The sequence below is a fragment of the Nycticebus coucang genome, chromosome 11 (assembly GCF_027406575.1).
Source record: "Nycticebus coucang isolate mNycCou1 chromosome 11, mNycCou1.pri, whole genome shotgun sequence".
In the NCBI taxonomy this organism is placed as follows: domain Eukaryota; kingdom Metazoa; phylum Chordata; class Mammalia; order Primates; family Lorisidae; genus Nycticebus; species Nycticebus coucang.
In genome coordinates this window covers 43,307,760-43,325,240 of record NC_069790.1, presented here as the reverse complement: position 1 = coordinate 43,325,240, position 17,481 = coordinate 43,307,760, and the positions used below count along the sequence as shown (strand labels likewise).

The following is a 17,481-nucleotide window of genomic DNA, read 5'->3' as shown; positions in this document are numbered from 1 at the left end:
TTGATTCAAGACCACTCTTACAATTTACTGATGCCAAGTTTAAAAGATGTCATATTTCCCACCAACTGAAGTTCAACTACAGTATAAGCCCCAATTCCATTTATTTTTATGATTACAAATCAGAATGGTATGAGAAAGCAGGAAGTAGCGCCTAGATTTAACTGAGGCTACTAGTTAAAGAAAACTTGCTGTTTAATAAAACTTAGGACTAGCTAGGAGCAGTGGCTCATGCCTTGTAATCCTAGCACTCTGGGAGGCCAAGGCAATTGGATTGCTTGAACACAGGAGTTTGAGACCAGCCTGAGCAAAAGCAAGACCTTGTCTCTACTAAAATAGAAAAACTGAGGCAAGAAGTTCACTTGAGGCCAAGAGCTGGAGGTTGCTATGAGCTGTGCCAGATGCCACAGCACTTTACCCAGGGCAACAGCTTGAGACTCTGCCTAAAAAAAAAAAGGAAACTTGGAATAAGCAAAAAGGTTCCTGGGTGTCTGCAACAGGTGTCTGCTTAAAACAGATTCTCTCAGATTAGCTGAATCCAACCTTTGAGGTATTTTACAACTTTCAAAGATAACGAATAGCAATGCAAAAATTTCTTACCTACAAATGTGCAAATGAATTCTGCCTAATGTTGTTCAAGTAACTCCCCATAGAAAAGCCAGTTTTGTTTTTTAATTCAACTTACCTTTTCACTCAATATAAATGTGTGTTTCTCTAGAGTCGATTTTGAGCAGTTATGTCGGTGCCCTCTATGGGCACCCTGTTACCATGCAAATAAAAACCGCCAGGACATGGATTGAAGGTACAAGCCTGCAAGTGCTGGGCTTCCCATCTGTCTTCCAGGAGCCCCAAGAAACCTCTCTCTCGGCCTTTTATTGAAGCCCACAACAGGAGTGCGGGCCCACGTGCTAGGATCACATGTTTAATGGTCCCTAAGTGTTCTTTCTGCCCCAGCTCAGCTCCCATCCTGTTGCCCTACGAATGTTACAAAGTATAGCACCTGCTTGCTAACAAGCTACCGATCTTATCTCATTAATGCATGCAGCTGCTTGAAGGCTTATCTCCGGGCTGTAAAACCTCTCCAAGAGGGCTAGGAGAGATCGAGAGATCGTCTCGCTCCCAGTGTCTTCTTCAAGAGCAGGTAGCTGCTTCTATAAGCCTGGCAGTTGTCCTCCTACAGTAACATCTATGTGGTTCCCTCACTAATAAAGGAAAATTCTTAATGTGGATATCAGTATAAAACGCATAATTTTAACCTTCAAAAAAAAATCCTTTAACACCAACAAAACCAAGACAATTTTGTAAAGAAAAGGCAAGCCATATTTCTGGTTTACTTCCAAATAATCTGTTGTAAAGTCTTAGTCTGAACCAGCCCCTTAATCTAATCAGAAAGTCTTCTACAGATTTCATTAAAATTTAAATTTGTTTTAAGATGCATAATGTGATTAAATCTTACAACTTATATACTGATTAGCAAACTTAATTAATAATTTAATTAGTCTAATAGGAATTCTCACAAATCTATAGAAAATAATGGCTATGTACCTTAATATGCTTTATTAAGTCATATGCAAAACAATGTTATCCTTAGCATATGCATTGGAGTGAGTAAAAAGGCCTGTTTTGCCTTTTTTAGACCTACTACCACTTTAGGGACAAGCACTCAAAGATGCTTTCCAGTATAGTTCTCGACAACAAAAAAATTCCAAGTACGTGGTTATTATAGTGAGCCTGAGTGACAATTTTTCAACAGGTAACATAGGCAAACGATTTTGTATATAATGTAGTACGTACTGGAATTTATACAGTCATCCCTAGGAACTTTTTCAAATGTGTAAAATTTGAGAATTTCTTAAAAGTTGTAAATCCTTTGTTCCTGTGTTCCTTCTGACTACTCTTGCAACTTGTCACATTGCTTCTACCACAATTGAGCCACCTAGAGAAGAGGAAGGAGTTACCTGGAAAGACTAGAGCCATGAGAAAGTTTTGCGGTCACTAATGGTTTCTGGTCCACAATTTTCACTACCTTAAATACCATTCAAAAGATACATGAGGTCTGACAATTAAGTTCACAAATGTGCCACTGTGCAATTATGTTGGCAGATAATTAACAAATAACTCTGTAAGGTTTCAATAACCTTGGTATGTCAGTGTCTCACAGCTGTGTTCACGTTGACATGTGGTGGAGTCTTGCTGGGTGGTGTCCCTCATTTGTCATGTGTTTTTGTGTGCCACCATGAGAATGTCAGAGCTTGAATTAGAGCAAAAAACAGACATTCGTAAATTTCTTGTTAAACTTGGCAACAGTGGAAATGCAATCAGGGATATGTTAGTCCGAGTTTACGGGGATAATGCCATGAAGAAAATGGCAGTGTGCAAATGGATTGAACATTTTTCTGAGGACAGAGAATGTGCCATTGATGAAGAAAGGTCAGTGGCCAGTAATAAACAGAACTGATGAAAACACTGCAAATATGCATCCAATTTTGTCTCAAAATCATGAGCTGACTGTGAGAAGTGTAACAGACCAAGTATAAACATCAATCAAGAAAACAGGAAAATCTTAACTTGGAAAATCTTGGCCAACAATTCACGGCTCTTATATCAACAATGCAGCAGCGCACATGGTGCAGTGTGTGAAGCAATTTTTAGTCAGTAAACAAATAATTGTATTGGTAAACCCTCCCTACTCACCTGATCTGGCCCCCAAAGACTTTTTCTTTGCTCAAAGATAGAGGAAATATTGGAAGGAAGACATTTTGACAACATTCAGGACATCAAGGGTAATACAACAACAGCTTTGATGGCCATTCCCAGAAAAAGTTTCAAAATTGCTTTGAAGGGTACACTAGGTGCTAGCATCAGGGCATAGCTTCCCAAGAAAAGTACTTTCAAGGTGACCATAGTGATACTCAGTAACAAGGTATGTAGCACTTTTTCTAGGATGAGTTTGTGAACTTCATTGTCAGACCCTGTATTAAGAAATAAATCAGAATATTTTACATTGAAAACTGTGCAAGAATGCCATGGATAAAATAAAATTAACTCAAGTCACAGGAGGAAGAGAAGAAATTAGGGCAAGTTTCTTCCTGACTATGACAATTCAAATATGCAAGGATAATTAAGGAAGTCAACTCTCTCTTGAATAGGACTTTCACTTTTGTTTTTAAACTTCCAGTGCACCCAGATGGCTAGGTAGGCTTTATTTATCCTGTTGGTCTATAATCCTTGGAGGAAACTATCACTTAGATCGTATAATGAATCTTAATACCATTTGTAAGCACTCAGCACTCTAATTTCCAGTCCCAAGAACAACATTGAAAGTTATTAGCATGTATATTTTCACAAGTAAGGAAAATGGGCTCTGAGAGGTCGAAAAGGTTAAAACACTCCACCACTGGTAATTACAAAATTTGAGACTGGAGCCTACCTCTATTATACCATCTCTGTGTAATATTTTTTTTTCACTATTTCTCACATTTACTTGCAAACTTAAGTTTAGTATCTGCTACTATATTTGTAGATTTTTTTACCTGGTAATAGAAAGAAAAAAAAACAAACATATTCTAGAGATTAAAATAGGTGTTTTGCTATTCTGTGGCTTATCTTTGTGAAACAGAAATGGAAACAGAATTCTTTGTCATGTCAAGATGATTCACTTTTAGGGGTGTGAAAAATCTGTGTGGCTGTTTGTGCTAGAAAATCAAACACCTGAAAATTTAAAACACAAAATTGAGATTTTTTTTAATTATATATCCTACACTTGAGCAATTTGTCGTTTTCATATAATTGCATTATTTTCATTAAATTCCTTTGGAATTTCTATTTTAATGCCATTATTACTCATTCTTCTCCATGTGGTTCATGTTACATTAGAATGTAAATGACTACAGCAAAAAGAACTATTCTAGAACAGTCTCACAATCTGTGTGTATAGTACTATAAAGTTCCTAAAATAAACTACCATAACATCTTTAGGTCACGTCCATTTTAAGCAATTTGACATTGAAATATAATACAATTCTATTGAAATTCAGCAAATGAACCACATTATATTATAGTGTTTTCTCTCTTTATCCAGACTCAGAAGTAAAAATACTTACCCCATGTTCCTTAGCAGCTATGACAACTTTGAAGAGGACATCTTCCTCAACAAATGGTCTGACAGCATCATGGATAATCACAACTTCTGGTTTAGATAGTTTTGAGTCAGGCTGGTCTTCTGCCAGTGCCTTTAGTCCATTGAAAATTGACCTGTGGCGGGTCACTCCAGCTTCAACCAGTGAGATGCGCTTATGCTGGTACTTCTGAATGATACTGTTCATTGCTTCCATGTTCTCTGATGTTACTGCCACAACAATGTCCTTTATCCAACATACTCTAAAAGGAAAGTATGTGTACATTTCATATAAATCCATTTCTAGACAAAGCTAATAACAGAAAATTGAATTACTACTAATATATTTTCATAGGGAAGTTAAATACTGAAAGTTAATAATAGAAAATTGAATTACTATTATTAGCATATTTCCATAGGGAGATTGGAACGTGAAAATTAATAAGTCAGTTTTACCCATTTGTATTAGGTTCAGTAAAGATGTTGATGAAAAAGAATGAGTAAGCTTTCACACTAAAGTTAAAGATGGTCTTTCATATCAGAGACTTTTATATATATAATCTATACATATACCATAGAATATGGTATACCAAGTATGTTAATTTTTGATACATCAGCATTGTATCAGATAATGTAAGTTTTTAACTTAAATTTGATCAGAATATCAGTAGATTATATGAGAAAATAGAAAATAATAATATGCTTTTAAACATTTCCAAATACTTGTTCCTCAGCAGGATCAGCATAATTCAAAACACTTTTAAGTTCCAAAAGTTAACTGTCTTTTTCAAGAAGTTCATCGAATTGGCAGCCAACCATTGGAATACTAACAAAGCTGAAAACTTAACACAAGCCTTCCTTACATCAAGGTGAAATATGTAGCTTAAATGGAGAGATCGTAATAATTAAGTTTGTAGAAATAAGTTTTAAGTAAAATGGAAACACTTACAATTTAATGAAGTAGTAAAGGAATTGTTCTCCTAAGACATATGTTTTTCTGTTGTAAGGCACTTTTTTAAAGGACCTGTTGACACACTGGACTATAAGTCGTCCGCACTATTCAGCAGCCACTGCATTGAAATCTGGCAGATTTCCCTTGAACACTAGTGCTAAAGGAGGCAGGTGTCACTGTAGATTCACTGTACCACTGCTGCAGGCCCCAATCAGGACAATTACCTTTGACCCATGATATGCACTCTGAATAAAGTCACTTAATTTTTAATGAAATTCTTAGCCTATGAGATCCTATATGTTCATATTAGAAGAGTTAAGTCTTAAAAACATTTTAAAGTGATAGAGGGCTTTAAAATTACTAAATAAAAATTACTTCCTACTTCTTTTAACCTGAGAATTAAAAATTAATATTGCATTGTTTCACTCAGTTATTCACAATTTCCCACCTTCTGTTATTGAACAAATCCTTCTTGCAACCCAAAACCCTATTCTTTCTGTAGCCATAGCAATAATATTCTGGTGAACAAAACCAAGAGCTACTTTATAGGTGCACTGCCTTTTCATTTTAAGTCTATTCCTTTAATAAATATTTATCAAACAGTGAATAAAATGTTCAGTATTGAGGATACAACAGAAATAGGCCATCACTGCCCTGAGAGAGCTTACAGTCAGACATAAAGCAAATAAAAACCGATCAATTGCAAGCCACAATCAAGTGCAATGAAGGAGAGGTCCAGGGTCCAGGACAGCATGTACGCTGACTTGCTGACCAATATGGAGAAGGCTGAGAGGATGTTCCCCAAGGGAGGGGAGTTTACACTGAGATCCACGCAGTAGATGTCAGGTAAGCAGACAAAGGGGCTTGGAGGGAGAGAGAGGGCTGCTCCAGATAGAGACCATGGCAGAGTCCTTAAGGGCGAGGAGGAAGTGGAGCTGGGGTTTCCTGAGCAAGGAGAAGAACATGAAGAGGCTGGAGACCTAAGCAGGGGCTCGGCAACCTTTTCAAAGTTTTTTGCAGTTTTTTGCACTTTTTCGCCAGGGCTGGGTTTGAACCCGCCACCTCCCACATATGGGGCCAGGGCCCTACTCCTTTGAGCCACAGGCACCGCCCAACCTTTTCAAAGTTTTAACCTTTAATCTTAAAAACTATAGGCAGCCATAGAAAAGCTTTAAGCAGGTGAGCATATTCATACTAATAAATAAAAGAGTACTTTCCCATGTTCTAGGCACCATTCTGCAACATAACAGGGAGGAGTCTTCGGTAGGCAGGGTAATGGACCCTACAACATATCCACTTCCTAATTCCTGAAATCTATGACTATATTACCTCATATGGCAAGGGAATTTCTGCAGATGTGACTAAATGAAGGATTTTGAGATGGGGAAATTATCCTGGATTATCTAGTGGATCCAACATAGTCAAAAGGGTCCTTATAAATGCGAGGAGACAGGAGGGTCAAGGAGGAGATGTGATGAGAGACGCAGATGTCGGATTTACACAGGGCCCCAACCCCAAGAATGTGAATGGCCTCTAGAATTTGGAGAAAAACAAGGCACGCCCCCACCCCGCTCCAGCAGAAGGAATGCATACAGCCTTCCCAATAACCACGATTATAGCCCATTGAAACTAAATTCAGACTTCAACCTATAAAATTAAGATAATATGTGGTTTTAAGCCATTCAAATTGTAATAATTTTAACAGCAGCAATAAGAAACTAATACAAGAACATAAATTTTACTCTGGCTACGAAGTGGAGAATGGACAGGGTAAAAGGAGGAAGGACACAGGGACCAGGGAGGAAGCTGCTGCTGTGGTCCAGGCAATGCACCCATGGCAGCCTGGCCTGGATGAAGCTTGTCTAGGAGATTTGGGAGATAATCTAGAGGTAATCATCCATAAGAGTAAGAAAGAATGGCAAAATGAGTCAAGGACCACATAATATGAAATAACAACAGCTAGCATAAATTAAGTATTGACTATGTCTTAAGCACATTTCAAATTTTAACTCCTATAATACTTATAACACTTCTATTCTATCTCCCATATAATACAGAAAAGTCAGAAAGACATGTGAATGTACAAATCTATATTGTTCTATTCTGCCACCTATTCTAAAAAAGGACTTGAAGCAGAAAAAAATATTTTTACCATTTCATCAAGACAACATTCCGTTTTATCTCATCTTGTAGAATGTAGGCTCCATAATAGCAGAGATAGCATCCACTCCGTCCACTGCCTTATACCTAATTTCTAGAGGGTGCTCAATATACATTTGTCAAATGATTGGCCCTGGTCTATCTTATCTACCAGGTGCAGTATAACTTCTTACAACAGTCTAGTCTCAAGGATTACAAGAACAAACGGAGGCTGTCCTCCTTAACTTGGTTAGCTACCCCCAAAAAGGGCAACTAGCATTCCTATGCAGTGTAATTTTGTTGACTGTTTTCTTTGGTTCTAGGTACTTGACTCTTCACCCTGATTTCAAGGTCATAAGGCTCCTAAAAGACCAGGATTACTTTTTGTTTTATTTAATACCTTTGAAAATTTTTAATCATAGATAAAAACAGTGCAATACTACCCAGAGAATGCCAAAGAACAGTCCATAGTCATCTGTACAGGCAATAAAAGGGGTTCTGGAGTAAGACCAAATGTGGTTGTTTTCTGTTTTGTATACTCAACTCATTGCAAGTTCAACAACTAGAATTTACAACATACTTGCACAGTTTAGAAATCATACTTTAACAAATCCCTTGGCAAGTGGCAAGTAACAGTTCTTCGTTCCCTCCAAAATGTGGGATTGTCCAAGGACCTTGTTCCACTGCCACAGGCAGTGTCACCCAGGCATCTCTCTCATAGTTTTCTGCACCAACTTCTTGGTTGTGTCTTCTTTCTCATCTTGTCCCAACCCATTTCATTCTCACCACTGTGTATGATCTTTCTCAAGCACAAATCTGAGGCCATCCTACTGGCTTTTTAGAAAGGCCCTTCCAGACCCGACCTCAGCCTACTTCTCCATGCACATCTTTTGGTCTCTTCTACACTCCCCTTATAAACCAAGCAATTCCCTAAAGGGAAAGCCTTACATTCTCTCTCACCCAGGTCTTTGCATGTGCTACATTCTTTGTCTCTCAACACTGTCCCCACCCCCCATCCCTGTCTCCCCCATCTACTCTTGTCTGAGTACTACTTGTTCTTTAGTTCTCGGTTCAGAGACAGCCTTCCCCAGGGAGCTTTCCAGGACCTCCATTCTGGAGCCAGTGTCCCTGCTTCTCAGCTTCCAGAATACTCTTGTCTCTGGAGAACTTAAGGATCATACTGTAACTTTTATCTTCCTCACTAGGCTGCCAAATCATAGAAAGCAAAGGTGATACCCTAGAACTTGGCATGTACGAAATTTTACCAGCAGAAACAATACCTAATATGTATGGCATGTTTCCTACTAGGTACCATGCAATTTGGAGACCATTTCACCTGAAATATCTCAACACCCACATTAGCTCTGTGAATTGTACCTCAACTTTACGGAGAATGGAGAGTGTATTGTCACACAGCTCAGAAATGAGGAGGCCAGGCTGTGATCCCAGTCTGACTTAGGCGCTCATAACTTTAACGTCTGTAAACACACTATACATTAACACCGTCTCTGAGAGGGAGAGCATAAAAATCATTGTTATCTTCAGCACTTCATTTATGTTAAGGTTGAACCAGGTGACATTGCTGCTTTTATAAGCAAAAGTGGTGACATTTCTTATGATCTCGTATAACTCCAACAAAAGTACGCATTCCTTCATCCATGTGTTTGTTTGTCATTCACCAAACATCAAACAAGATGCTGGGGATACAGTAACAAACAAAGACGGACAGAATTCCTGACCTCACAAACCACGTCAATAAATATCTATTAAACAGAGAAGAGAATGTTTGAAGTGAGTATAAAAAACTGCTTTTATATAAAGTTATTAAAAGCAATCAAATGTATTTCAATTGTTTATTAATGTGACATTACACATTAATGCAATGTGTAAAAAAAATCTCCTTTTTCTTAATAGATAAGGAGACGACATAAGCACATCTTCAACTAAATCAGTGGCAGGATTTTTAAGGCAAGAGATGAACTTGCCCCCAAGCTATTTACCTCTGGTACTTTGTATAGTATATTCCTCCAGTAAAAAAAACAGTTGAAAGCAATTTTTGAAAAGAACATGTTGCTACTCTTACAAAAAAATCACATTAACTTAAATGTGATTAAATTAATTAAATTAAATTAAATACAAGAATTAAGAGAAAGAGGCCAACCCCAGTAGCTTACACCTATAATCCCAGCAATTTGGAAGGCCAAGGCAGGATTGCTTGGGACCAGGAGTTAGAGATCAGGCTTAGCAAGAAAGAATGAGACCCCATCTCTACAAAAACAGAAAAATTACCCAAGTATAGTGGTACATGCCTATAGTCCCAGCTACTTGGAAAGCTAAGGGAAGAGGATTGCTGAAGCCCAGGATTTAAAGTTGCAGTGAGCTATGATGACTCACTGCAGTTTAGCCCTGGTGAGAGAGTGAGGCCTGTCTCGAAAAAGACAAAAAAAGAGGAAGATAGACTGGCTACGTTAAGTGATATCCTTTCAAATCTCTATTCAATGAAACGATTAATTAACTCCAAATTGTATGAGATCACCTTAAAATCACTATAAAATAACTATATGTTCCATCAAACAAAAAGCAAAGTAGATGTAAATAATTACAAGCAGATGTAGTTGTGGCCTTTGGCTATGTCAAACAATTGTATGAGGCTCTAAATAGAAAATGGTGTTTTAAATGAATGTTTCTCAAACTGCAGATTTCAGGACCCATTACTGTGTCCTCAAGTCCGTTTATAATAAGTTCTAGACCAACATTGTTGAATAAATAAAACACAAAAATTAAAATGCATAGCACATAATAGGGATAGGTTGTTTCTCATGAAATTTGCTTTCAAATTAAGTAAATATGCAATTGTCACTGAGCCATGATAGAAAATGTAGTTGTCATAACATCATACAAAAGAAAAAAATCTGGGAAACATTGTTTTAGACCACTCTTCAGAGATAACAAGCTTATTAAGCTACTTTAGGCAGAATCAAGCATATACCCAGCACTTGCAAGCCTTTGTAAGTACTGTTTGTATTTCAGAGGATTTATCCACATTCTTTTCTAGTTATAGAATTTAAAGCCTTTTACAGTATTAAAGTTTAATAATGTAAAAATCATGGGACGAAAAAGACCTTAAGTACCTCACACAGTGCCTACCAACCAAATATTTGCTAAATAAAGAAATCTAGTTTACTCTTAACTAAAGACAAGTCCACACCAAACCCCCAGTAGCCTGATTCTATCCAGTATTTCCTTCCTAGCACATTCCATAAGCAAACACAAGCCTAACCCCTAAATCCATTAAGCTACAGACATTTTGAGGGAGAAATATAATATCTCAAGTTATTTTCTCTTGGAATAACATAAATATTACTTACAGGAATACTCTGCTCAGTTTTAAAAGATCAGTTGAGAATAAAATGCATTAACAAATGCTTTAAAAACAGATGGGAAAAATCAGGCCCTGTTATCACCTCTGAAGTACCCTCATCCAGTCTGCAGATGTTCAGCCTAAAAAGAACAGTGGCAGCTGCTGCTCACTGCCATGAGATCCTTCATGGAAATTTGGCCTCTGGATTGTACTGGAGTTATAACTTATATACTCTATCTCCATCTCGCCAATAACCACCCTGATGTGTTAGCAATAAAATATTGAATTGGTGTGATGGGACTGGTTCCCCATTCTCTTGCAATGGTAAGCCTCCTTACTATAGCCCACGAAAATTCCAGTCATCAAGCCTCCACCTATTTGTCTTCATTTTATATCTTGTGAAAAAGTCCCATGGGGGCACTTGGGAACATGATACAATTTCACCAAACACAGCAGCCCTATTCCTTTCCTTGACTGAGACTTGACCATTTCATTAAGGAAGGCTTGACACAAAAATTTAAGTCAAATTGATCTATCTGACCACTTAACGAAAAGCATCTTCAACACATTTCTTTCTGAATCCCAAATCCAGTAATCACGTCAATACCACCTGTCAGTGTTTCTCCTGTCTTCCCTACTCCATTCCTGCTACTTGCAGCCTAATTTAAATGCTCAACCTTGTTCATTTGAACTGACATTTATATATTTACTTGTAGTGTACTCTTTTCGACAGAATTTGCAGTGGTTTTCAGAAATAAGGTAGAATATAATTTTTTAAAGTACACAACAAAAAAAAATGGAGAAAAGGGGAAAACTAAAAAAAAAGGTATAAATTAATACACTGAAAAAAAAATCAGTTTTAAACAACTGAACATGGACCTCCATTGACTTTCCACGCAAAAAGACAAACAAGCAACCCAATTAGATCAAATTTCTATAATATTAATACATATAGATCTACATAACTGATTTTTCTCCCCAAATTTACCTGGAGCAGTCAGACACTAGTCAAACTGAAAAGGGACCGAAACATGGATTAGAATGCTAGTGTTTTATTGTACAATGGTACACATTACTATCACAAAGTTTGGAATGCTTTTTAATCAGTGGAACAACATATCTTCCTACAGATTTATATGGAAGGGGAAATTATATTAAGATTTAAGGAACAGGAAAACATATAAAGGAACAAATTATCTTAATCCACATCCTCCACCTAAGAAAGCCCAAGAAAACTCATGTGCTTTGGGGAAAGCCATGCCAGAGCATCATCACAGCTCACAGCACCTCAAACTATTGGGCTCAAGCTATCCTCTTGCCTCAGCCTCCCTACTGGCTACAACTACAGGTACCCACTACAGCACCCAGCGAATTTTTCTCTATTTTTAGTAGAGACAGGGTCTCACTCTTGCTCAGGCTGATCTTGAACATCTGAGTTCAAGTAGTCCACCCACCTCAGCCTCCCAGAGTGCTAGGATTACAGTTGTGAGCCACTGAGCCCGGCCACAACATAGTTTTGATATATGTAAACCAGGAGCTTCCATCTCCCCAAATAGAGCCTTTAGCCAACATGCCTCAGATAATGGAGGGCTCACAGCTACTTTCGAATCCCATTTAATCTGATAATCACTTTTCATAGCAATTTCAATGGAGTAAAGTAGAACTTGGCTAAACCAGAAAAACATGGTTTTCCCAATTTCGCCAGAAGGAAAACAATCAAATGATCTGAAGTCCCAGTGGATTCACAAAATGGATTTACTTTCAGTGCCTCCAACTGTTTGATTATAGAAGAATAGTTACTTTAATATATTGCATGTTTGAAAAGGAGAAAATTTTCCTTAAGTCATGGACCTCACGGACTATGGATCACAGCATAACAAAGTACACTCGGTCAATTCCCCCACTGTCACAGACCACCTCACTCCAGCCATCAGCTGTACTAGTTTCAAGCCAAAGAATAAATGTCAGTATCTGCCAGAGAGATCTTAGAATCTAATCATTCCTTTTGGAAGTTTCAATCAGTTGTCTTTTCATCTTCCCACCTTCAGAGACACCCTGTCCCTTCAATTCTTATATTTTTCTAAGGTGCTGTGATTTTAATCAACTTACTTCTTCATAGCTGTCATACCTGAAGGCTTATATTTTTATTTTCTTTAGTCTGTTAAATCTGATTGGTTACCACTCCTCCATCTCCTTTCTATCTTCCTGAGTTTTGTTGGTATTTATTTGCTACACTTCCTCTCAATCATTTCTCCCTTGTGTAGCTGGACATTTTTCGTTCTTCTTTGTGAATAACTGAAGGAGTTGGGAAATGAAAAAAAAAAATGTTTAAATGGCAATATTTAACTAGAAACAAAACTGGTCATGTTTCTTTACAGTTCCCTATCCCAATTTGGGAGGTCAAAGATCAGGGGTTCCCCTTCTCTTTCCGAGGCTCTAATTGATTTTATTCTGTTTCAAAAATCCAAAACACAAGTTAACCCATAAGATTTATTTTCAACAACTATCTTTAATTTCTTATGTGGAAAAAATAGGTAAAAATTAAAAATCACAGGGCGGAACATGTGGCTCAAAGGAGTAGGGCGCCGTCCCCATATGCCAAGGTGGCAAATTCAAACCCAGCCCCGACCAAAAACTCCAAAAAAAAATCAAAAGTCACAATGTCTTGACTCTATTAGTGAAACAGCAAAGCTTGAGCAAGGAAAATTCTTATGAGAAGCATCACATACCACTTTTAAAAGGCAAGAAATAACATCTCTCAGTGTAATCTAGATGATTGATATTCAATTACTTCTTTTATTTTGGATAAGAGCTGTGGTTTCTCTTTAAGTAGTAAGCACATATAATTTCAACCGAGTCAAAAAAGTAGTTTTATAAGACATTTTATGTTTCTATGTCTCTTCCTTATTTTAACTTATATCTTTGGGGATGAAAGGACTGAGGACTTTTGGTACCATACCCTAGGAAAACTATCAGCAGTCTGTTGGGCCCATCTTTTATAGAAAAATAATAATAATAATAAAGGTCTTCATTTGGCAAATGCCAAGAAGCACCCATATGCCTCAAAAATGCAAGGTTTCCAAGGATTTACTGGTATATACTCAACATATAATCATATTCCATAAATTTTTCAGGCATTACAATAGTGATAAAAGTAAGTCCTAAAAGTATTCCAGAATGTAGATTTGAGTTAGTTACTATTGTATTAGTTGGGATTTTACGATTGCTGTTATCAATTATGTAAAAATGGAAGACAAGTGTTCTTTCACCTTATTTTTCATAAACAAGGGCTTTCCAAACATTCTTTTAAAGGTGAGACTTTTAAGTGTCCACTTACTTCAGGCTGCCTCAGAAAATGCAAAAACGTCCATTAACACAAAAGCTTTTGTTACACACACACACACACACGGGAAGTGTAAAAATGACTACAGTTCCCTTACTAAGTAGACAAAGATTCTGGTAGCCAAGATCTGTTGGGCCCCATGGGATTACCTGGACGTATGAACTACTGTCACAATATCAAGGGCATTGGAATATAGAGTGTCCATAAAATGGGTGCAGTTTAAAATAATTGTATGCTTTAAATTGCACGCGAACTTTGTGGACATCCTGTATTGTGGGTGTACCATTCATAGGATAGATTCTGGGACCCCCAGCCCTCACTGCCTAAAGAAATGGAACAACACAGAAAACAAGTAGCAACTAGAATTGTTTCAAAGTTGGTATGAGTTCCATATGCAACTGCTGGCCTGATTACGTAATTCAAAGGTGATTATGGCTGGCTCTTTACACTTCCATTTTTCAAAAGACAATATTCAAAACGTAAAACAACCATATGAAAAATCCAGGCTTTTGGCTTCCGAAGTATAAGGGTTTGCGTGTGGGGGTCCTTTCTGGATTACATGCTATTTTCCTTGGAACCTCCCTAGCTTGGTTTTCATCAAAGCCTCCTGAAAAGGCCATTCACGTTAAAGGATACCACCTACCTGGACATGCAAATGGTTCACTTCAATCCAGGGTTTAAGATACTACCACAACTCCCCACTGGCTTCAAGGAAGTTCAACCATTTTAGCAAAACCTCGTGGAGCTTTGTAATCCCCCTGCGTCCTGCCTTTCCACCCTCAGCCCATGCTCCATCACATTACTTAGTGCCAAAAAAGCAAAATAAAAAATAAAAATCCCTCACTTCCTCAGCTTGCTACTGCTCCCGCTAGTCCTCCTAACCTCATTCCCTCTGTCCCCTTCGTTTCCCCAACCTGTTAATTTCAATCCCTTTTTTACAGATGACAAAGGGTATGTTGGTCTCAATTTCACCTTTCAATCTCATCCGTTAACATTTGGAATTCTGCTCCTCCCTCCCCCTTCAGGACCTGGTAAGTGAGCAGTTGGTCTCATAAAACGTGTTCAGTAAACGTTGGTGAAAGAGCCACGCACACCCTTAAAGCTAGCTGTGCTTGACGTGCAACTCCGCCCACGCATGCGCGAAGGCAGAGCCCGGTACAAACTCCAGCGAGAACTCCAGTCCCAACCCGGCTCACGTTAACCCGGCGGCGCAGGTCGGGCCTTCCCCCGCGCCTTATCCTCTAGGGGACGTAGAGTTCTGTGGGGCGGCTCGAGCTTCCGCGCCCACCTGTGAAAGGTCAGAGGTGCCCATTTCGGAAACGCTGGCGGGAACCGAGCTCAGCTTGAGGAACTGAGCCCGGGGGTTCCGACCCAGCAGTCCCCGAGGGGAAGGCGCCCGCGCGGGAGCTGCGACGGGGCGGGGAACCCAAAGCCCGGCCCGGGACCGCGGGGCGCGCCGGGGCCGCATTACCTCTCCAGGGCCTGCAGGGTGTAGCTGATGAGCGGCCGCTCCAGGATGGGGCAGAACTGCTTCGGGGTGGGGACGCCCATCCTCTCCCCGCACCCCCCTGCGGGTAACACGGCCGCCACAGACAGCGGGCAGCGCCCCGGCTCGGCCCCGGCCGCGCTCGGCGAGGAGGCCGGAGCTGCCTGGTGAGCGCCGAGCGGGCCGCTCATGCAAGGCCCCGGCTCGGCGGGCCTGGAGCCGCCGGGTGGCCCAGGCTCCATGGCGGCGCGGCGAGTCCTGCTCGCCCCGGACAGAAGCGCCCCGCGCTGCACCCGCCCTCGGCTGGGTCGCGGGGTGGCGGCGGACAAAAGGGGAGGACGCAGGCGGAAGGCGCTGGCTGAGCCTCCCGGGCTCGCTGCCGCCGGTGGACAGAGGATGAGCCCGGCAGCTGCTGCAGCAACTGTGCTGCCGAAATCTCCTCGCCGCGCGGCTGCAGGCTCTGCGCCGGGCCCAGCGCCCGCGGGAGGGCTGGCTTCCCCGGGCAGACGGAGCGGTTCCCCCACGTGGAAGTGTCAGCTCTCCTTACATACCCAGAGATCACAAACAATTAACAGTTGTGCATACGCGAGAGAGGTTCGGACTCCGTCAGGTCCCTCCCTTCTTTAAGATATTTGGAAGAGATACGGATTCAGGTCACTGGGTGGGACGAAGGGTGCACATGCACCCGGATTATCTGAATTTAATTAAGTTCCCAAGCCTTCCTCGTTCCACCTCCCGTAAAGATGGGTGGATTGGCAGATGTTGCCATAAAACATAAATAATCAAAACAGAGGTGCTTCCCAAACTTGTCTGCACATTGGAACCACCTGAGGAGTGCGTCCAGCTACCTGAGATTGGGATTTACTTCTAGTGTGTGGCCTTGGCCTGGGCGTTTTTAAGTATGTTCAGATGATTCTAATGAACAGACACGTTTTGGAATCACAAAGCCAAACTAATACTAATAGTTACTGAACCATAGACACACGTCATTTAATTCTCAGGAGAACCCAACTATTACCGTTTCCCTTTTACAAAGAGAGAAATAGGGTTAGAACTTGAAGTAACGTGTGTAAGATTGCACAACTAATAGTAGAACAGCCATAAAGCCTTGTACGGAAGTAGGACCAGAGTTGAAGAATTCCAGGCCTGAAGCATATCTTGCCCTTATTTAGTGCTATCCTTGGGGGGATGTTTACCAGGACAATATGGTAAATTATTTGGAGAGCCACAGCAATGCATTGGGTCCCCGGAATGTAAACTCCGACTTAATGTAATAGACGCTTAATGTTTACTGAATGAATTGCTGATTAAAGTATATAATTATCTGCAATTCCTAATTAATCTTACCAATGGTTAATATAAAATTCATAGACAATAACCTTAAACACTAAAAATGTTATCTAGTTATAATATCCCAATTCCCAGTATTTTTCCCATTTTCTCAGTTCAAAGAGTACAAAAATAAAAATATTCTGCTTTTTTCTTTAGTCTTATTGAAAGTATTTTTTTACCTTGGTTACCTTTATCATAATTAATGTTTAGCACCTATACTAATTGATATTTCTCAGACAACTGACTTTTAGCTGGAAAGATCTTTGGGTGTCATAATATACTTCTTTGTTACTCATATTGCTAATGCTTTGAATTTGGGCTTGAGATCTCTGTCTTGAAAGTGGCTATAGCCAAGAATAGGCATTCTTCTAGAGAGCTGAGGCTTTGGGAGGAAACAAAGGTTTGGGTGTATAGACACCACACCAGATTAGGCAGCACAGCAAAATATGTGAGATAACAGAAGCATTTTAATAGTAAAAGATCTACCAAAGAGGGGCTCCCACACAGCCCAGCTGGAACTCCTTCCCAGAGACAGCAGGGTAACAACGAGTCAGTGCAAGGGAGGTAGAGAAATAGAGGACCTACTGGGCTGTGACTTCATTAAGGCCACCAAGGCTTTCACTAGGGGGGCAGATTAGATCGTCAAAGAAAGCACTTGAGAAGGAGGAACTATTTACATGACTCTGGTATTGACCATTAGGATGAAGAACAAGTGGAAACAACTTACCTCAGCCTAAAAATGGATGCCTAGATA

At 39.8% G+C, this 17,481-nt stretch overlaps 1 protein-coding gene across 8 annotated transcripts in view; it reads right to left on the bottom strand.

Moving 5' to 3' along the window:
- Positions 1-16,853, bottom strand: part of CRPPA (CDP-L-ribitol pyrophosphorylase A) — a 387,693-nt gene extending 370,840 nt beyond the window's left edge. For 6 of the 8 annotated variants that reach the window (XM_053553590.1, XM_053553594.1, XM_053553595.1 and 3 more), the window contains exons 1-2: positions 15,381-16,853; positions 4,101-4,377 (exon numbers count right to left, since the gene is read on the bottom strand). In XM_053553590.1, coding sequence (XP_053409565.1) covers positions 4,101-4,377; positions 15,381-15,637 — 534 coding nt within the window. In that variant the 5' untranslated portion in view covers positions 15,638-16,853. Of the gene's footprint in view, positions 1-4,100; positions 4,378-14,552; positions 14,652-14,881 lie in introns of those variants that run through there. The other 2 variants (XM_053553596.1, XM_053553597.1) reach the window with 2 other exon arrangements.
- Positions 16,854-17,481: the final 628 nt, after the last annotated feature.